Genomic DNA, 22,556 nt, shown 5'->3' on the forward strand with positions numbered 1-22,556 from the left:
AACATTACAGTACTTACAGTATATACATGGTTTCCTACACTCATCTGACCTCCTATGCAAAAGGATGGCACTGCTACTTCTCCACTGAAGCAACGCCTGTAAGTGTAGGCTAGAGGTGTTGCTGTTCATTTTACAGGCACAAGTCATTGCTTTTCCAACCTGGGACTGGAATTACCCGAGAATCTTTAAACCTAGTTTCAGTGGGCAGGTGGCAATAGATAGATTCCTATCTTTAAGTTTACACTTTTTTTCCCCCTATTCCAGAAGAAAGCATCACATTGTCAATACTTAATAAGCCCTTTCCTAGTGTCAGTAGATGTAATTTATATGAAAATGGAACTCCTCCTTTTATGATAATGCTGCTTTCAAAATCAACTCATGGAATGTAAATAAGGCAGTACTCAATGGCAGGCACCTAGCAATTGTCCAGAAATGTAACATAGGTAAACAGTTGTCTGACTGCACAAAACTCTTAAAAATAATACTGATTTTCTGCAATATACAGTATTTACACAACAGCTCCAACTTTGCTCATACAATACCATTTATATAGATAAATTAGCAAAACAAGTCTTATGGATTCAGTTATTCCATTGCAAAAGTATTCTGTAAAGTGTAAACGTTTGGTACCTTTTGTGGAGGGGTATCTTCTACATGTGTTTAAAAATAAAAAAAAATGAGGTGAGTGCTGAGGTCAGGGCTGCTTTTCCATATCATGACTGATGCCCTCAGCAACTTTTGCTCACTGTTAGGGATATTCTTTGGTGCTTTCCTCCAATGTATTCAAACTCACCGGATAACCAAGTGTGAGAGGAAGACAGGAGCAACTAGAAAGTGAACCAGCACTTCTTGTTCTTTGTATTTACAAGGAGAATGAGCTGATGATCTGAAGTGTCCTGCTTGTGGAAAGCAGCATGCACCATAACGTCCAGAAGTAAAGAAATGGAAGCCAAAGACCCTCTTTCCATTACTATCTTCCATGTGGCATTCGTGTTCATCTTTCCACAGTGGAAGGCCTCGAGGGCCATCTCTTGTCTGGATGCTTCTCACTCTTCCTTGAGGTTCTCCATGGATAAAAGGCTCCGGCTGGAGTGTTATTAGTTGGCACCATAGGAATGGCTGCTGCCAAAGGCTGGGTGTTATGAGGACTGAGATTGCTGCTGTTGGCAGGTGGCTGGTGAGGCAGTGCAAACAGCCTGGAAGTCTTGCTTGCTGGAGGAGCTCTCCCTTGCGGAAACTCAGCACTCTTGGGCTTGGTGTTAGGCAGCGAGACCCGCGTGCCTCCCTCCTGCTCCGAGGAGGGAAGCCTGCCCAGGGAACTTCTTCCAGGCAGGAACTCGGCACGGTGGGGTGCTAAAGACGTTGGCATTGCCAAGGCCCTGGGCAGGTGGCTTTGATCAAACATCGCTTCCTCCTCAGTCTCCGCGGCTTCTGTAAGGAAGGGTGGTGGGAGGGTGCTGCTGCGTTTGCTGCAGGACTCGCAGCACAGCTTGTTGTAGCCAGGGATGGAACAGTAACGCGCAAGCACTTCCATTTGGCAGAAGATAGATTTGTCTCCCATACAGGGCTCATCTGCAAAACAAACACAAGCCTGATCTTAAACTTAAGGAGAACACAGAAATGCCTGCACTGCACTTGGGTGAGCACTGAAAAGTGCTGAGCCTACATTTTCAAAACCACGGGCTACTCAGGATATGCAACCTAAAATGCCTGATCCCCTGAAAGAACACCCCAGTGACTTTGAAAATGCATTAGTTGGGAACCAAGAAATAACCAGTTGCTTTGAAAGTGTTGGTTTCTCTGCATACCAGAGGGGAAGAGGTGTGGAAAGGCATGCTTATGTTTGCAAAGAGCCACAGATAGCAATATGCCAGACTTGAAAACCTCAAAGCTATATGTAGTTTTACTCATCCAAAACCACCTCCACTTCTACCCTGGGAACACAATCTCTCAACAAATAAATCTTCCTTAAAGAAAATAAATTTCAGGTAATATCTCAAAGCTGTTTTTTAAATGATCTTTTATAAATAAGTAGTTCTAGTTGTGTAAAATATATATCTCAGTTCTTCCGTGACCTAAAAATACCTGGAAAGTTTCTAACAAACATTAATCAAACCTAAGCCTTAAAGATAAGTGTGAGATGCGTTTCATGCAGAGAAAGATTCTTAAAGATATCAGAGGTTTTAAAGATGTCAAAAACGTCAAAGTGTCTTTGAGCATTTGCTGGATATTTGTTTCACAAGCAGAAAGGCAATATTCAGATCAAATGGGCAAAGAGGAAAGCAGTAACACAAGAAGCCAGAAGGAAATTAAGGCATATTTTATATTGAGCTGAGACGTATTGTTGCATCCTCCCATTCTGCTTCAGCATTTGACCAGTCATATGAGCAACGTTTTAAGTTTTACTGTTACCAAGACTGGGAAAAAATGCTGAGAGCTTCTAACACTCATGAATAGGTGGCACTTTCAAGATTTAAGGTTCTTAACTTTGCAATCTGTTATAGTAAGCATATCAAATGACAAGCTCCCTGGGTAGCCTGATATTCTCTGAGGGAATGCGGGTTAAAATTAAACCTTTGCTCTCATTTCAGAGAAAAAAAAAAAGCCAAGATACTCCTCAGTTTGTGCCTTAGTAGAGGTGTGACGAGGCCCATAGGAAGGTAGGAGGTTTGTTTCAAGCATTCAGATTAAAATCGACCAAACTAATATGTTATTAGTTCTGTCTGTGTCTAGCTCGTCCCACTGCTCGTTTAGACCGTTCCTTATCTGCATTGTTCAGAACTTCACATGCTGCAGGAAAACCCACCAGGGTAATTCAGATTGGGAAGCACCTCGGGAGGTCACCTATTCTGGCCTCCTGCTTGCAGCAAGGTCAACACTGCATTCATGCCAGCATGCTGCTATTTTGAAGTCAAGGCATCCGAAGGCAGAAAGATGCAACTGCCTTCCCACAGATGTCTACGAGGACCCTCAAAATAGACCACTCCTGTGCTGAATAGTGCCTGGATGTGTGCGTCTCCCTTGCTATACTGAGCCCCATGACCAGGACTCTGAGAAACACAGGGCATCTATGTCTCTCCTCAGTCTCCTAAACTGGGTGTTCAAACCTTGGGAAGACACCAGAATTGGACCAAGAACATACAGACATGTAATACTTGAGAGGAGAGAAAACCAGCAAGTGGGACAAATGAGTAAATCCTCCAGTAACTATTCAAATACTGTGCACAGAGAACAGCAGGAAGTTTCCATTAGCAGATTTTTCCTAAGATACCACAGTTTACTTGAAATGATATTGATGGATTTTACATAAATAGAAGTATGAAAAATTATAATGTAAAAAGCCAAGAGTTAACTCAAACTATTGAGATCTGTTACACATCTACTCCTGCATTCACAGTTAGTAATTATGTAGTCAACATTTTAATGAGCAACAGATGGCATGTAATACCACTTATTAAGCTCTGAAATTAAATTAGCTTTCTGTACCACAATATTTTTTCACCTGTGTACAGATACTACCTCACCACATGTCAACAGTGTGTTAGGCAACCAAATTTCCCTATTTTAAAAAAATGAACTCTAGGCCAATCCCTGCATCAATGTAAATCAGCTTAATTCCACTGAATTCAGTAAACTTAGACACACTCGCATCAGTTGGGTTGTGGGGAATTGTTTATAAATGGAAAATTATATGACTGTGGCATGTAATATACAAACTTTCCTTGCTCCTAATCCTTAAGTGCTTCTTTGGTTGGATGTTTATTGGTTCTTGACAAACCTAGCATTAAATCTGCAGCTTTGCTTGCAAGTATGTGTAGACTGTGAAGGTAATATAAAACTATTTTCAGCAGGAATTTAGCATGAGAAATTCAAAGGCTATATTCATAATTCATCTAAACTAGAACAGCTAATATTGAAACACAAATTTTTGCATATATATACACATATATATTAATATTAGTGCATCATATACAGAACTATAATTATGCTTCTACATAGATGAAAACACCTGATTTGGAAAATTACAGCAGTAATCTTGTTAAGTATACACTGTGAATTAGTGTCAATATGTAAGTTAAATAAATAATTTTACCTAAAGTGACAAACAAATCAAAAAGGAAAGCACTAAGCAATTATTTTACCTTTCCACGGTGACAAATGCACTTTATTTGATCCTGTTCTCTCATGGTTAGTTTTCTTCATATTAGTTCCTGATGGTTTAGATTTCATGACCCAAACATAGAGTGCAACAATTTGATTTTGTACTTAGCTACATTCAGCAGATTCAGCAAGAACAAGTTTTGAACTAAACAGTCACACAATCTCTTTCTTTTTTTTAGGTTAATTTTCCACAGCCTTGTCAACCATTTCCTACTGAGTGTGTAAGTGCTTGTATCCTGCTGATGTTCATGGTAAAAATTCTCCTTCTCACAACCTGTTACTTGTTTCGCAGTTACCAAGAGCAGATGATGTAAGAAAACTTATTGATTCCATTGGAAACTTTTAGAAGATGAAGCTACTATATGATAATTTTAAATTAACTCCAAATTTTTCATATTACCCAGTATCACTGTAGTTTTATCACAGGATCACTGTAGCTTTACATTACTTGTTGATAGCACATCCCACTTGTTGATACTTGTTTAGCTTGCTTTGAGCTAAAAGTTGGTATTTATGGACTAAAACTTAAGACAACAGGAGAATCCTTTATCCTATATGATGCGCTGGAAAGGAAGAATATCTCATATAAATACTTTTCTCTGATCTGTTCTATATAGATCCCGATAAAAAGCCCATCAATCTAAGTACCGCTAAATCCGTTCTTCTTATTTGAGACAGATAAAACCAAGAATTTGATAGTAAAATTGCCACAGCCACAGAAACTTGACTGCAGCTATGGGTCCAAAGAATAAAATTCTGCTGCCTCTCCCCCGCCCTCACCCCTACTTTTTTCTTCTTGTCATAGAAGCATAGAAAATTAAGTGATATATCTATGGTAGTTGCCCTTATTTTCCATACTACAAGACTCTGCTCCACTTAGGCACATAGTGGGAGAGCTGATGGCTCTCATCCCACATGCAGGCAGATCGTGGTATTTGTGAAACAGAAGGGAAATACAGATGTATACAGTACAAAAAAAATCACATCAACTGCAGTATATGTTCATGATAATTCCATCAAGATTGAACTCTCAGCAATCTTGCATTGAGATACTAAATAATTCACCCAAAAGCACCCGATTCAGACTAATGTTTTGCTAAGTCCAATGCCCTAAAAATTGAAATAGTAATTAGGACCATACAGATTTAAAAATAAAGAAATATGATGCATACCACAGCATGTATTAGGAGTGCAATATATAACTACTACAGAACACTATCTATTTTAGTTAGATGGCCCCAAAACCTAGAATGCTCTAGAAACCTCAAGTGTGGTGAAAGAGAGAGACTATTTGGCCTCAAAGAACACTGTCAACTACTCAGGGCAAAGGCTGAAAAGCCCAACACTTGGCGAAAGTTATGGCCCAAATCCCTGCAGAGAGCAGAGGTTTGTGCTAAAGGGAAGTTCTGAGGAGCAGAACCCATGGGGAGCCATGTGGTTTTTGTCAAAGGTATGCAGCACTTGGCTGGATGTAGCTGGCTATGCCCTACTAATCCACGGCACTTTCATAAAAGTCTGGGTCGTGCTGTACATGTGCGGTGGCAAGGCACTTCCACAGCTGATGTGATGTGTACTATGTCCTCTCTTTTCAGGAAACATACCTGGGGTTTCAGAACCCTGTTAGACATCCCCAGTATCTACATCTGACCACAAAAATCCCTCATTCACTGGAGCATACAAGAGAACTTGCATTTGAAGCATCTAAAACAATAAAAACACAAAGAGTACTAACTGATGTGATTTAGTTGGCATTCGTAGGTCTTCTATTGCTTAGATCCATTTTAAGCGACTCCTTGGTCATATGGGTCAGCAGCATTTGGCTCTGACTACTCACTATGAGACACACACAGCACTCTCACAAGCAGGAAAAAAAAACACTGTGTGGTGCTTAAGTCTGCAAGTCAGGAATTTAATGCTGGAATTTCCAGAAAATCCCACCTGGTGCTTCAAGTATATAAGGACAAGGTCAAAACTTTGTCTGAAAAGACTGCAAGACATAGCCTTATTTGTTTAGTTTTGGAAATATTTTTAACACAAGAAAAATATCACTCCACCACAGAGAAAGAACTTTAAATCATGTTTGTAAAGTCAGATATAATGATTTGCTCCCACCTAGTGGAAAAACCATTTAATGCTAATTATTCCCAGCATTGTTTTCTGCACTTGACTATAGCAGTGGAAGACATACACGGGAGAAGCAGATATCTTTACCAGACATGCGGCAAGCAGAGTTAGAGTCACTCTGTGGGAAAGCACACTGCACTCCCTTATAACACTGAGTCTGCTTCTCCCACCAGCACTCTGAGCGTTAGGGCTGTCATGAAGGATTTAAAGAAACAAATAAACCCCAAAAACTAATGGAGTCATGGGCCCAAAGGAAGAAAGATTCTATTGTCATGAAAAGATCCAGTATCTGTTGGAAATGGTTCCATGAAAACAATGTAATGAGGTTCTTAGGAACATTTTAATGCTCCATAGCTGCTTTTTTTCTCTTTCTTTTTTCTTTTTTTTTTTTTTTTTTTTTTTTTTCCCCTCTTCACTTGCCTGGCTTGTAAACTTATCTTGGGCTTTAAATAGTCTAGTTGGGCAGACCCCAGTAGCTAACACAAGTTTTGCTGCGCTGAACAAAAGGGCACATTCAGCTGGACAAAAGCAGGTTTCTAAGGAAGGGTACATTTTTTAACACACAAGATGTGAACAGAGTTGTGCAGTTATCACCTGGCAGTCTCATAATTTCAAAACATAAGTACAGTACCAAATCACAAACATAGACACTGCCCTGTTGCAGAAGCCCATGCACATGAGCAGAGAATGTTTCTCAGGCAGAATTAAAGCTGCAGGTAAGATCTCGTGTCTCTCCCCAGCACATGAGAAGCATTAGACGTGCTGCTCTGAGACAGGAATTGCTATCCTTAACTACTGCAGTCATTTTAAGTTGTTTTCTTACCATTACATGGAGCGAGTTTACAAGCTCTCATTGATTCCGGCTTTTCTCCATCACACTGGTCACCAGCTCGGCATAGGATCTGCCGGGTTTCGGTTCCTTCCCCACAGGTCACAGAACACTACGGGATAGACACAAGACAATTCAGGACACCCACCATTCGCAGCAATGTGCAAGTTACATATTTAAAATAGCCTGAGGCTGCCTTTCATGTCATGCTACACATTCCAGCAGTTTGTTTTTTGAGCAGACTTTGATACTGTGTCACTTGACACTACAGACAAATATGCAGAGGAGGAGGATGTTATTTTCCTTGGTGTCTTGCTTTCTGTAATGTTAAATTTATTATAAGAATATATTCTACTTGTAGTTACTTATTGATCTGGACTGTGTAACATAACGAAAATAAGGACATAGGACATAACTTAGTGTTGTTATAATGTCAGGAACAAACATTTGAACCTTATAGCCAAGGGAAGTAACTTGTGGACACTAACACTTGCAGAAATAGTCCGTGATTCTACCACAGTCCAAGCTGGTAAAAAAACATATGCTACCCTCAGAAGCAGGGAAATGAAGAGTTGGTAACTTTATTTGGAGAAAAATAAACAAAATCTCAACGTATGTTTTGCAGGATTTTATCTCATATTTCTCATGGTCAATACTTGAATATTTTTTGTGTTGTTTCTTAGGATGTTTGGAGGCTACAGAAGCCCTTCAAGTTGGAAGGGCCTATCTGGTGCTGATCTTGAATTTTGACCAGTGGAGGCAACCCAGGCACAACACTGACATCAGAGGCATGAGGTGTTAGCAAAGGTACGTTATTTGCTGCTAAGGAAATATGAAACATTTGACTGCTGCTTACCCACCTCAGACCAGGGTCCAGCTCTCCACTGTGCAGGGCACGGTACTCGGTTGCACGGCCTGCGGCTCTCGGGACGATCTCCACTACAGTACTTGAAATGGACAGAGCGGTTTGCACCATCATGAAGGGGCTGAATGCAACGCACAGTGCGGATCTGGTAGCCAGAGTTCCCACAGGTTTTTGTGCAGTATTCCCACTCATCTGCTACCCAGCTGGGAAGTAAAAAGGAATAATATGCCATCACAACATTTGCCCAATATCTAAAATGCTGCTACCTCAGGCAGGCCTTAGCATAGGATTTTTTTTTTTTTTGTGCTGAAATCCCTCAATAAGATCAGTAACCATTCTTATACAGGTAGAAAAAAAAAACATTCATAACACAGGGATCCCACTCTAGAAATCTAGCAGGATCCCACCAAACCTAGTTGAAGTTCCACATCGACCACAAGCAACAATCACATACACTTTTGTGCAAAACACACTTACAGAGGCTGTGTGCATTCTTGAAGATTGCACATTCTACGAATGGGCTTTGGCTTTTTGCTGGCTTCACAGAAGCTGCGATGAACCATTTTGTTATCACTTTTCCTGCGGCACCCATATTTGGTATACTGGAATCCTGGAAAATAGTTCAGAAAAATCAGTGGAAAAATGCTGCTGCTATTAAGATTTTTTATTTTACTTAAATACCAGTTTATGGACTATTTTATGGAAGGTATTTTATGATATTTAAACACACCCACTGATTGTTCAACTGTCAGGCACAACATGATTACAGGGTGTTCTAAATTGTGAGTGCTATTTAAAATATGGCACTGTGATAGGTTTTTAAAGCCAGAAAAGACGCTTAGGATCCTTTAGTCTAACCCCTGCAGCACACACAGTCATGGCAGAGGGAGAGGAGAAATTACTTCCTTAACATCAAGCAGCATGCCACAGGCTAACCTGAGAATGAACACAGATCCCAAGTCTCAATTTAGTATTGCCACTGCCAGAACACCTCACCTACTCCACTGCTGTATGCCAAGAGTTCAAGTCACTCTTACATTTATATTCCCCATTCTCTGTGTAAGTAGTAATATACACAGCACAGGTTAACTCTCAGGGGCACAAACGTGCAAGTCTATGCTTCCAAATTGGGTCTGGGTGCTGAATTTAGACACCTAAAAAGGAATTCTCCTTCTTAGGGTGGAAGCACGACACTTTTAAATAATGAGACACTTAAATACTTTAAGCTTGGGCACCCAAAGTAACAAGCTACTTTGCAAAAGAAAGCACAAGATTTCTGAAGTATTCATTTCCCCCCAATTTTATGTTTCTATTTTGATAATTCGCTAGAAGCTGTTGCATCATCTATTTACCTCCACCACAGGGTTTGGAGCACTGGGACCAACTCTTCAATGCCCACTCAAAAGTATCTATTTCTTCCTGTAGGACATTGTTGCTGTTGATAGTTGGTACTGAATCCTCATGAATGATGTATTTGTAAGTCAGACTAGATCTTGTATCATTCTCCCGAGGAATAATCTATTAATAATGAAATGTAAACAGTGGTACAGGACCAAAGCTATTATTTATTCCTTTGCACAGTAAAGAAACCGAGGCCTGGTTCTTGGAAAAACGTGGGAACTGTTAGTTAACTAACAGAAACAAAACCTGATCTTCACCATTAGAACTAAGAATATTGAGATCAACACAGAGATATATAAGCAGTTGTGTAAAATAGGATACCTTACTAGAAAAAGATTCTGATCTGGCCAAAGTGGACACCATTACCTAGGACAGAAGGATGGTGTGGCCAAGTAATATACTTGGCTGGGCAGGGTTGGTCTCAAATGTGACCTGACATGGAGCCTGATCCAGTGTCATTTTGGTCCACTGAAGGTGTCCCCCTCATGTCAGACAACACCATATTGGGCGTGCGACTGACACATTGCAACTGCACCAATGGGCAGCAGTTTACGGGGGAAGGCAGCGCGGAAGCACTACTGCCTTGAACACTACGCATGGCAGTAGTGTGTTCTCGAAAGCATGTTCCTTGAACAGTTGGTGAGAAAAGACCCTCAGCCTGTGAGCCACCTCCTCGGCACACATGTTTCAAGAGGCAGCACGCAGCAAAGTTTTACCTCGGTACAAGCTCCATATTGTCCATGCATGTTTATAAAAGACAAGAACACCATCTTCCCACTGCTTGGCATATAACCTACCAGCACAACCACTGCGTCATGCAAGGGCCCGTCAGTGTGTAGAGTTTCTATGTCATCTTCTATGCTGTATTCCCACTCCACGCCCAGGTCGATGAAAGATCGCGATCTGGCTTCCTCTCCTTTTCCATTCAGAATATAATGTCCTGTAGCCTGGTTCTTAATTGCTAAAAGGATTGAAAATAGTGGCTGTCGTGCCTCCCATCATATCTGCGATCATGGTGGCTTACGTGAAATATGACAGGAGATATTATAGACAGACTCTTGAAAAAAAAAAAAAAAACCCAAAAAACAAAAACCACATTGGCAAGTCCTGTAGACGCACTGGCATGGAGAAAGGGCCTCCCAGGCCATCTCGTGTAGCCACCACATTCCAGTCTGATAACAGATGCATACAATTACTTGATTGAATTTTGTACCTCCTTTTGCATAGGAATTAGATATAGAAACAAAGATAGAAATGGATCTAAGCACCTATTTTGTGCACAATATGCGTGTGTAAATTTTCTCACATTAGCTGAATTGCCAAGAAGCACAGGTAATAGCAAGGACCTCAGTCAAATCTTCAGAATAACTTAACTTCCCAATTTGCTAAAGACCTCAGATTACAAAAATAACACTTTGTGTAACATATTACATTTCTTTTGTGTATACATGTATATCTCGATTCTAAAATGAGTAAACAAAGAGCTGAAGTATTTGAACAGCCGAGGAACTACTTGTTTTTCGGTTCCTGCAACACACCTTTCAAGTCACGTACTGTGGGGATTATTATTATGCTCTGTTTACAAGCCAGTATATTAGAAACCTGAAACATGGACCCTAATTTTTTCCTTACACAGCTTTTTCAATGCACAATAAAACAAAACAGAGAACTATGTGGAAACCTTGCAGCTGACTATGATTATATTAATCACAATGCAGGCAATCCGTAGTACCTGGTTAGTAGCTTGATGAACTCAGTGTCAAGGCAAACTGTGCTGCTCAAAGTTACTCTCAGTTGTGCTTGGTCCAAATTACACTCTGTACCTCAAAGCCACGGTTTTCTCTCTTGACATTACCACAGTTGAATTCATTTTTTCTTTCCTTATTCCCACTTTCTTAAATAACTCATTTAAGTCTGCCTGAAGAGTTTACAGATCTTACATATTGCCATGGTATATAGAGTTCATTAAAAGCTTGCTGAAATCCATGCAAAATATTATCCCTCTGGTTTTATCTAAAAATCCCTTAAGCATTATGAAGTAGTAAGTAGCAAGATACAAACTGACTGACAATATGAATTGCCCTACATAAGAGAAATCCCAAATGAAATTACTTCATAATACTGCAAAATATATCACAAGTTCCCCAGTTTGCTTTCCAATAAGAGTTGTGGCTCACAATCTATAGCAAGTAAGAAGAAGTAAGGATATGGAGTTGGATTCACACTAAAACTAGATATAGTTTTTACCCTAGCAGTGCCAGTTTAAATATGAGTGATCATGCTCCTTTTTTTTAGTAAACATGCAAACTGGGGTCAGTTTAAAATTTTAAAGAATTCAGATGAAAGGTAAATATTTGATTGTTAAACTTATGCTGTAGAACTCTTTCCTAAACATGCAATTCTAAATGCATAAATTAAACACTAGGAATATTAATTTGGTTATCTCAGTTCGCAGGTTATCCTGCATGACTGCCCTGTGCTTTCCGTCATGCTTCTAGGACAAACCTGAGGAGAGAAACACTTACCAAGAAAGTGAGGAGAAGCCTCGTCTTCTTGGATAAACACATGTCGAGCACCAGGAGGGATATCAAACATCTTAAGGTACCCTTTGGCATGTGTAGTATTCAATGGAGAAAGCAGAGAAGGAAATAAAAAGTAATAGCTATGGTTAGTAGCGTACTATATTATCCAGCTCCTACTTGCAGAAGAGGGCATCCATCAGCTAAAAAGCAGTGTCAGAAAGAAACCAATCAAATAGTTTTGTAACATATTTGACAGGACTTCCTTTTGTTCTTCTCTTTCAGGGAGAAAAGAGAAACCAGTTACAAATCTATTTGTCACTTGACTGACTACACTGTTATAGGCCATATCAATTAACATTTCAGACAAAAGATATTAATATGTTTCCTATGTTTCTCAGCATAAATGGGAGTGAGAAAAAAAAAGTCTTCCTGATAACTTTTCTCATCAGCCAGGCTCTTAGATTTGAGCTTACTTACTCTACTTTTAGATGGTAATGTCTTGCATGTGTCTGCTTAATTCTGAAACATTGAGACTCTGCAAAAAGATAGATGTAGTACAGAGTAAATTATTGCTACAGTCCATGGAGGGTTTGTCTGTCTGGAAGTTAACCCAACCTATCTATATCTGTGAATGTAAAATGCATCTGTTGAATTATTCCTGCTGAAATAAAAAGGCTGAATTCCCTACAGGTAAGGGTAAAAATCTGTTCCAAAAAGCAACAATCTTTGATGTATATATTAATTATTTACCAGTCTGAACCACAAGAATTAAGTGTGGTGTAAGTAGTATTGCCATTAGGAAGACAACACTTCCTGAGCACCTGTCAACAGGTGCTTGTAAATAAGAGCTTCACGAACACACAAGTGAGTGATTTTAAATGAATATAAGGGTGTAGTACTATAAAAGTGTATGGTATTTTCCTATTTCTGTGTTTTTCTTTTAATTGTATATTAAAGATAAATCTCCCTGCATATACTTTTTAAAAAGAGTATTTCATATGAATAAGTTCTTCCTTCTTTTGCATTCTGCTATGTAATCTAAGTGAAATCTAGGTAAACCAGGTATAGAGAAGCACTGTAGATGTGCCCAAATTTGAAGGGTCTGTATAGCGCAAACCCATGACACAGCATATAACTAATTCTGTTTCACCCTGGGGATTCTGGGGCTAACCAGTGCACCTATAGTGTATCACGTATCTGGCAGACATGGAAACTCTTAAACAAAGAAATTAAGAGCTCTGAACGTGTAAAATTGTGATTCTGGCTGATGTCTGGCTGCACAAGCAGCATTTGCCAATCTTTATATTGACCGTCTGTCAAGCATATGAAACATAAAGCTTTTGCCTGGTTTGGTGTTATTTACTAGGTGGAGATGAGAACTGCAGCAAGAACTCTGGAGTTGCCATGGATGCCTCTCTTTCTGCAAGCACTTGAAACTTACCCAGAATATTTTTAGACTCCTTCATTTCAGAAAGGGAAATATTGCGAGCTCCTTTGGGCAATGTAAATGCTCCTCTTGTCTTCCCTTAAATAGAACGTCTGTAATTAGTGTTATGGGAGAAAAGTCCTTTCATTGACTAAATTGAGAGCTAGATGTGCTTTACAAATATGATGCATAAATTTCATTATGTGTTCAAATACGTTTAAAGTAGTACTAGACACATCTAGCAAATTTTAATAGTCAATGAAAGGTAGACCAATAGGTAGGTGATGATAAGTTAGATACTTGCAGATTTCATTTTCCAGCAACTTGAATTCTTTTTGGCATCTCTTGCTTAAATGTTTTCCTGTTGAAAGAGGTCAGTTAGTCCTTTAAATGACTAGATTGCCAAAGTTACTGTAAAACAACTTAACATTTCATAAACACAGACCATTTGGAAAGAAGCTGCTGATCACATTAGTCTTTCCTGAACTGTCTCCTAGTACTGCCTCCTAGTACTTCTGCTTTCCAGACACTGAGAATACTGTTAAAACTTCAATCTGAACACTGTTGCCACATAAGAAAATGCAGTGATCCTCCGTGGCCCATATGCAAAAGTGTCAAGACGGAACATCATGTGGTCAGTAGCATATTTTGCCTTCTGCTTCCGTTTTGCCCTCTTCTTTTTCCAGAAATTAAGAAACAAAAACTAAACTCATTAGAAAACAAGGTCTTAATTAGACCAGGTCCAAGGTTGTTACATGGATATTCCCTCTGCCGCAGAAATTATAATAATTTTTTTAGGGAAAAATCACAAACACTCTTAGGATATCGAGTATTTACTTCTGCTAATTACAGCTTTATGTCAGAAAAGCACAGTAACCGCCTGCTCCAGAAATAAGCACGGCTATATGTGAAGCTCAAGCTGATGTCCATTAACATGACAGTTAATCTTGCTTCGAGGCAGCAATTAGCAGCATTTTAACTGTTAAGACAGAGACTCACTGTACCTGCTGCTAAGCCTTCACCCGCTCTATCTTAAAACACTTTACAGATACTACTGGAATAGCAGTGTTCTCCATCACACAGGAGATCCATGCTCCTGAGTAGTTTGCTAGACTTAACAACATAGAAAAGCCTTAAAATGTAAAAATATATACAACAAAATATACAAGAAAATGCTGTCCTAGCTCAACAAATAACTAAACAGATATTGTTGAAGGAGTCCAAGTTCGTAAATTATTTTTAACACAAAACGTGCACAAGAGCAGTCTGAAAATGTTAACCACGTCCTTCTTGTTTTTGAGCTAACTGGATGCTATTATATGCTCCATTTGGTATCAGTCACACAGCTTCAAATAGATGAGAAACGAGGACTCTAACCAAAGCATTTTTATATTTGGTTCAGAATTAAGCTGAATTTATTTTTTCATTATTTGACTAGAGGGCTGAAGCATTATACAAGACCAATTTGACATGAGCATCCACTTCACAAATCCTCCATGAGTTTTGATTGAAGAGAGAAACTTGTGAAACTCTGAAATCTAGTCCTCCTGTATAGGATAGGATATAGATAAACGGGTGCTACACTCAGCATCATGTGAATAACCTAAATTTCTTCTGTATTTCACTGTTAGAAGAACAGACTGCTGTTTTTGTTTTGCATGACTGGGTGGATCCCCAGTGACCACAGACACTGTTTGACTGGGCTTCAGCAGTTAAAAAGAACAACTAGACAACTATGCTCTGCATAGTGAGTATTTCTGGATCACTAGATTTGTCAAGCTTTCTTCTCATAGGTCCTTTAAAAGACAGAAATATTTCAGTGTTATTAAAAAATGCAATTTCTTTATCAAGAACTACACTATTTTTACAACATAATCTTGCAATTTTGATTTGAATATTCTAAAATAGGTTGCACTGCTGACCAGCATGCAAAACACCAGAAAACACCAGAGACAACAGAGACCATACACAGACGCATGAAAATGCGACTCCTACCGAGCTTTTTGGGAGTCCGGGTGAAGGTTCCCTTTACAGTTCGGCAATGAGAGTTATCACCACCACAGACACCACATTTATCTTCAACCTTATTGGAACCGATCTCCTTGTCACAACCCACTTTCTGCAGAAGGAAGAGCAAAAGGAGAGAGGGTTTTGTCACCTACTGTAGCTTTAGTTATGGTATAAAGCCATCTCAAAATGAAGGCATAACACTGATATATTCAATTTAAAAACAGTTTTTTTTGAAATTCTGCAGCTGGATAATGGTTTCAGCATGAAAAAGATCTTGCATTATATTCCTTGTTCTTCACGACTGAAAAAGCATGGGTCTGACAACAGAATAATCGCAGATTGGTTGAGGTTGGAAGGGACCTCTAGAGATCATCTAGTCCAATCCCCCTGCTCAAGCTGAACACAGATCTCACAAAAGAAAATAAGGAAAGAAAGAAAAAGCAGATGAAACTACCAGTTTGAGAAAATGCAGTATTTCTATGGGATAGGCCCTTGCTTTAATTTAATGTAAACGTAAAGTAATTATGAAGAACACGACACTGCAAATATTTACTTTGAAAATGTCTTCCAAGTCTGACTCTGCATTATATACTGAGTTCTTTGGATTGATTCATTAAGGAACACAGCGCAGTTCAAACTCAACGATGACCTTGGGAAACTGTCACTCACCACACACTCTCCACGAACACAAATGCTGTATGGATCTTTATAGGAACAGCGAGTCCCATCATGTGCCAGCTGTTTCATATAAGCCACATCTCCTGTTTCTTTGGATTGGCAGTACAGGTGACATCTCTTATTAGCTATGCATTAAGGAAACAAAGTGCAATTGCGTAAGTTAACAGCAATCCAGATGAGCTTCAAAAAAATATCCTATTAAAGGAGAAAAGAGAATATAATAGAAACATAAAGGACTTTAAATAGACAGTTTTGAAATCAAAGCCCTTTTTAAGAAGGTGTTAATGCTGCGTTTCTGAAAGTAGCTTTCACTCCAATCCTGCTGAGAACCAGGAAATCACACGGTGGCTGAATAATCACAGCTGGGTTTTAAAAACGAGTCTGTATGAAGATGGTGCTAAAGCCTCATGAAGCAGGGAGAGGACCTGGATATGTAGCTCTTTTAGCCTGTTTGGAAAATGCCAGCTGAACACACATTTCCTAGTCAGTGGTTTCATGTGACTCCCTAGCCATGAATATGAAGGGTATCTCAGGAGACAGAGCATCTCTTAACTCAGGACAAAATGTCAGCAACTCAAGGCCTCTGTGGGCCCTTTCAATAAGCTAAGAATCAATTTTAGACTTAAAGCTATCCATGTGCACTGCGAGTAAAGTGATAGTAAAGACTGACAGAACCAGGAAATGCTATAAGGAAAGGGAAAACAGTTTCAGTGGAAGTTACCACCAGCAGTTGTGATCAAACATTAACACTTGGCACTCTTGGGAAGAAGAGCTGCATGGGAGTGAGGGCAGGAACTGCTCCTTCAGGACTTGAAGAGGCAGCTCTGCACACTTTGCCCAACAGCAGAGAGCCAGAGTGACAGTGCAGTGCACTAACAGCTATGAACACTCTTAACAGGAGCTGAGAGCCACAAGCACCTTGTTAGATCATATTCTCGCTAGAAATAGGATGATATTCCTACGTGCAGTAAACTCAATAAGTGGACTTACAGTCAGGGTGTTCATATGGCAGCCAGTGGTGTTTGCTGTTCTGATACTCAAAGTGAGAGTTGCGCTGCTGACACTGTTGTGCTCTGAAGTCCTCAAAGTGCTTTGGACACTCTTCTGTATTGCAAAGTTGAAATTCAAAATTGACCCCAGCACAGTCTTCACCTCCATTAATTGGCCTATGAGGAGAAAATATTAAAGAGAGTCTTTAAAAAAAAAAAAAAAAGAAAAAACCTCTGGACATTAGGACTGTGGATTTGAGGGTGACAGAGCACTGGAACAGGCTGCCCAGAGAGGTTGTTGAGTCTCCTTCTCTGGAGATCTTCAAAACCCACTTGGACACCATCCTGTGCCACATGCTCTAGGTGACCCTGCGTGTGCAGGGGGGGTGGACTACATGACCTCTAGAGGTCCCTTCCAACCTTAGGCATTCTATGATTCTATGATTTTTCTTCTAAGTGAAATTTTAGCCTTAATTTTAAGTAACAAGATGGCAAAAAAAAGTGAGCACTCATAGAAATGGAAACAGAGCAGTTATACTGCAAGGCATGCTTTTGCATGGAACTTCTGTGCTTGCCCATACACCCCAAAGGCACATGCTCTAATGCAGAAGCCATGTATGTGCAAATATATGCTGCCAATAATGAATTTACAATTAGCTGTTACCTAACAGCCCACCGTGAAGTTTGGTGAACTTGTGTACTACATTCCCTTTATTCTTTTACAAAGGTTAAATATGTTATGGTATGATCTAACAGGCTTTTCTCTCACAGTCCTTAAATTCTCCAAAAATGAGCCTGGTTTTCTGCTAAAAGATGTTTTTTAAAGGGGCTTGAGCAGAATGGAAGTTTTAGCAGAATCTATCCTATGGTGTAACTGTCATTTAAACTTGCTGTTAAGATTTCTAGACAACTGGAATTGCCAACTTTGCCAACTTAGCTAAGGGACTTACATCGGATTGTTGCACTGGCGTGTTCGAAAGCGAACTCCAGTTCCACAGGATCGTGAGCAGGAGCCAAATTTTGTCCAGGGTCCCCAGTTGCCATCCTGCTTCAGCTGGTTAGTGTTCTTCCACATGCAGTGGCCTTTATAGCACCACTGAGGGAAACCGGGCAAACAAAACACACAAGAAGAGAAAAACAAACAAACCAAACGTTTAATCACAAAAACAAGTTAAAAGCATAAAGATGTGAACTCATGGGGCTAAGAAGAGACAGCTCAGAGAAAAGACTGGAAACAAACCAGATCTCAGACTTGGCTGGGGCCTAAGTGTCAAGGGTCTATGCAAGTAGCTCATCTCCCCCTGTGACTGCAGTCAGCTCCACAATAAGCAGCACTGCTCAACCTGACACATTTCCTTCTATAGGCAGATGCATGAAGCTCGTCATGTTCTGCCCTTGTTTCAACTCTTTTAAATAATTTGTTTCATTTGAATCTTAGTCTCTACCATCTTTTTAAAGGAATTTTAATGTTCTAAATACTGTATCATAGGATAAAGTTCTTGCTGAGGCTGTTTCTTTTTTTTCCTCTCTCTCTCTCTTTTTTTGTCCTTATATTGACCAAATACCATTTTAAATAGGTAAAACAGAGGACTAGTCACTGGGCACAGTGTTCTTTTTTTTGCCAGGTTGGGCATATTCAGATGGTCTAAGTGGCTCTCCTGCATCTCAAAATACATGGCATTTGCTAAAAGAAACTTTTATTGAGTATAATTTTATAATTAAAAATGGATTAACAGCAGGACACCCACTAATGGGAGATATTAAAAGGGAAAAATAAAGAGTTAATCCCAAGTCTCCATAAACATTTGGCCACAGAATGTCTGGACCACAAGCACTAAGAAGAGTTTTGGACTGAGTTTTCCCATCCTACAGTAACAGCATTATCTGCTAGGGTGGATTTCCAATGACACTTTATAGTATTTGGCAGATGAGTCAAGAATCCAAAAAAGGTAACAGAAAGGCCCCAGAAGAGACTGAGAAATGGTTACATCTAAACTGTGCTTCCAATGTGCTGAGCCACCACCAATCACTTGGTACTACAGCAAAACTCGTACAGTTCATGGAACACTGCACTGGGGAAGCACTTCTGGCTCCACTTAGGAGGTGCTGGGCAATTCCCTGGTTTCCTAGATGCCCCTCAACCTAACTCAAGTTGAGAAACCCTGCAACCGTTATTTATTTATTTATTTTTTAATAAAAACATACCAAAGGCACAATACTTACTTTTCCGGGGGCACACTCCGTCCCATCAAGTGGAGGCCCTTTCTTAGTCTTACAGAAATATGGGTTATCTGGATGGCTGCACCACAACTGCTTGCATGGGTCAAAGGTTCGGAACTGAAAGGCAGGATATTCAGGACATGAAATTCAACATTTGATTATCAGTATTTTTCAGATAAGGATTCCAACCACTCAGTGAATTAATCTCTCATACAGGACTATCAATAAGTAAAGCATCTTCAGAAAGAGAAGGGCGGTGCTCATGGCCTGCATGTCTTGGTCCTAGGCTAGTCAGAAGAAAGAAGGAGACAGCAAAAAAAAAAAAAATCGGGGTGGGGGTGGGAATTTTTTTTTTTCCCTTTTGTCTTGGAATGACAGATTTGCTATTACAACTCGGTCATGGGGGTGATGGTGCTGTTTACCTGGCCATTAAACTGAAATTACTAGGTTTCATCTATAAATCTCTCTGTCCTCCCTACATGACTAAACTACTCTATTAAGCGCTTGTCAGCCACGAAGAAAATGCATGCATAGCAGTTATTAAATAAGGCCAAATGCTGAATTGACATTTGTCTTTGCAATGACTGCCTTGGACATACCGCTGTGCACATTTTGTAGCCAACACCAAAATCAAAGCGGCACTGTTCATCCATGGAATAGTTGATGCCTGGCAATTCAGGAAGCTTAGGCCAATCATGTTCAAAAGGGTCATCAAGAAGGCAGTCATAAGAGCTGTAGAGAGACACAGGAAAAAAGCCATGAGAAGACTCAGTAATTGCAGTTTGCTCAACTAGGTCAACATACTTATTCTTAGATGTCAATACAGGCAATTCTCCTTCTCTCCAATTCATTTTCTATCCCATTTACATACACTTATTGCTCTCTGCAACACAGACAGTCTTTTCTGTAGGAGTGTTGCTTAGTGCAACGTGACTCGGCCTCAGATAGGACTCAGCAAAATCCCTGAATTTACTGGAAGACCATAGAGAACCATCTCCAGCCTTTCTCTGCCCTAGAGATACATGTGGAACTTGTGCCTTATCTTCCTGTCACCAGAGGTAGAAAACAGATATTCTCCAATTCTCACTGCCAAAGGGAAACATCTCAGCATGCATCAAACTGCAGTATGGTTCGCAACATAACGCCTCGCACAAAATCCATTGTAGTCAATGGGAGCCTTTCCACGGGAAACGGGAAAAAAAAAAAAGTGTGATGGGAAAGGAGCTGATTAGAAAGCAGCGTGACCAAAGGAGGCCAGACATGGACTGTCTTGCTGGGGTACAGACAAGCCTACCAGGATGCTTTTGAAGACTCAATTCATATTTACAAGTCCTTACTGTATGTATCTTTTGAGTTCTTGGCCGCTGCACCTGGACCAGTGGTAACGGTGAAAGGCAGCCTGTACCAAGGGAGCCATAACACTCCCCATTGCTGTCTCATCTCCACATCTATTCCCTTGCCCATCATGCTCCATTCCCAACCTGAAGGAAAAAAAAAAGAAAAAAGAAAAAAGCAGTATGAAAGCTTGGGTAATTTTTGCTTTACAGCTCTACAACTGGTAAAAGATCTGCGAAGAAAACAGTCTCGTATGGACACGTAATCATTCAAAATGATTTTTTTTTTCAACTTCACAGATATCAACTGCATTTCAAATAGGTATCTCCTTTGATGTCAGGACACCAAGGACTCTCTGAATACTCTTGCATTTATACTTCATTTTATTTGTTAACACCAGGAATGAGGTAACTAGATCATGATTTCTGCTCATGCTTCAGATAAAGGAAAAAAAATCAACTCTGTTCATCATAGAGCAGTTTATTCAGGCATTAAATTATTTGTGTTTGTACACTCACATACTAAAAGCACCTATTTACTCATAGAGCTGAACAGGTTAACATGTTACACCTGCAAGTGTGCACCTGGTACAACACCTTAACATGCAAGTGACTTGGTCATTTCAAACTTAACGAATTTCTTCCTGTATTACTTTTACAGTGGTAGAGAAACCCACTGAGGCGTACAAATGAAAAAGAAGCTTGCACTATTTAAAGAAAGAAAGAATCAGGTCAGTACTTGATATGAATTCATTCAGGCAGCTAATGGAGATACTTGCTTAATCAGCTCTTTCCAATCTAACAATTTCTCATTCTCTAAAAAGTGCAAAATCTAACAAATTATCACTTTCAGTCAATGAGAAGAAGTTCATGATGCTTGGCAAGCTTCTATCTCTACAGAATGCAGTGAATTAAGACAACTTCCAAGTTTCTCACTTCATTACCTCCTTCTCCGCCTAACTATACAAAAAATATATTCCCTCTTTCTTCCCCTTCCCTTCTTCCCCAGCTTACTACTACATTGCATAAAACACTGATGCATTCCAAAGAGATAGAAATATAAAAGCAGTCATATATACATGGAAATTAAACTGGTTTATGCAAACAGGAGATGCATCACCAAATTTAATCTAATTTGATTTAAAAAGTTAGACTTACACATGGCCAGTTTCATGAGCAACAACAAAAGCTGATGAAAACCCATCCTCATGGTTGAGTGTACAGCTTCGGACTGGATGACACATGCCAGTGACGGGAGCATACCCTGTTGAGAGAAATCATGTCTTCTTTTTCTCCATTAGATTTATTTTAAGCTACTCAGCACAATAAGATGTCCTATCTGAGAACAACTCAAGATTATTTTGCCTTGATGGTCTATTTTCTCTATCTCATTACAATTACTCTCAAGTAGATTAAATGGCTCTGACAAATTGCATTTGATTCCCCAGACATCTGTATTAATTCTGACATTTAAACATTTATCACCAGAAATACAAAAGATGACATTTCTGTTCAATTGCAAGATAGGGCTAAAGTCTTTGTTTATTTGTTTTTTGAGTTTTTTTTTTTCTTATGTTCATATTAATACCACCACCTACAGCCTGGTACACATCATTGCATGTCTTTTCCCCAGAAAAAGCTGAAATCTTTCTGAAGACAGGAAGGTCTCCCTTGAATCTCATCTTACCAGTTTCACTCTAGACATGCCAGTCCAGACCTGCAGAAGGACTCGTCTCTATTGCATCGGTGAAAGGTGAGGTGTTGAACATGAATATCTAATACATCTTCAGTAGGACACCCCAAACATGATGCACTTCACAAAACAGAAAACTACTTGGGGAACCAGATATGTGCTTCCACCAATATCATTCACCAACACAAAAGCTTTCTTACTGACAGGCATGTCTAACTGACAGTGAAATTTTGTGAACTCCAGACATTACAGCTGAAGGCACTACTGCCATAATTTTAAATTATATACATTACACTGCTTTCCC

At 39.6% G+C, this 22,556-nt stretch overlaps 1 protein-coding gene across 2 annotated transcripts in view; it reads right to left on the minus strand.

Moving 5' to 3' along the window:
- Positions 1-281: 281 nt before the first annotated feature.
- ADAMTS3 (ADAM metallopeptidase with thrombospondin type 1 motif 3) overlaps positions 282-22,556 on the minus strand; it is a 107,853-nt gene continuing 85,578 nt past the window's right edge. The window contains exons 8-24 of one of the 2 annotated variants that reach the window (XM_088521956.1): positions 21,718-21,823; positions 20,563-20,706; positions 19,825-19,957; positions 19,229-19,342; positions 17,956-18,101; positions 17,007-17,182; positions 16,008-16,141; positions 15,324-15,447; positions 13,633-13,689; positions 13,344-13,427; positions 11,906-11,986; positions 10,178-10,341; positions 9,332-9,497; positions 8,457-8,589; positions 7,975-8,182; positions 7,109-7,226; positions 282-1,572 (exon numbers count right to left, since the gene is read on the minus strand). In XM_088521956.1, coding sequence (XP_088378082.1) covers positions 995-1,572; positions 7,109-7,226; positions 7,975-8,182; positions 8,457-8,589; positions 9,332-9,497; positions 10,178-10,341; positions 11,906-11,986; positions 13,344-13,427; positions 13,633-13,689; positions 15,324-15,447; positions 16,008-16,141; positions 17,007-17,182; positions 17,956-18,101; positions 19,229-19,342; positions 19,825-19,957; positions 20,563-20,706; positions 21,718-21,823 — 2,666 coding nt within the window. In that variant the 3' untranslated portion in view covers positions 282-994. The remainder of the gene's footprint in view (positions 1,573-7,108; positions 7,227-7,974; positions 8,183-8,456; positions 8,590-9,331; positions 9,498-10,177; positions 10,342-11,905; positions 11,987-13,343; positions 13,428-13,632; positions 13,690-15,323; positions 15,448-16,007; positions 16,142-17,006; positions 17,183-17,955; positions 18,102-19,228; positions 19,343-19,824; positions 19,958-20,562; positions 20,707-21,717; positions 21,824-22,556) is intronic. The other variant, XM_088521957.1, reaches the window with a different exon arrangement.

The sequence above is a fragment of the Tinamus guttatus genome, unplaced genomic scaffold, assembly GCF_059628265.1.
Source record: "Tinamus guttatus ecotype Peru unplaced genomic scaffold, ASM5962826v1 Tinamus_guttatus_pri_ptg000140l, whole genome shotgun sequence".
NCBI lineage: Eukaryota > Metazoa > Chordata > Aves > Tinamiformes > Tinamidae > Tinamus > Tinamus guttatus.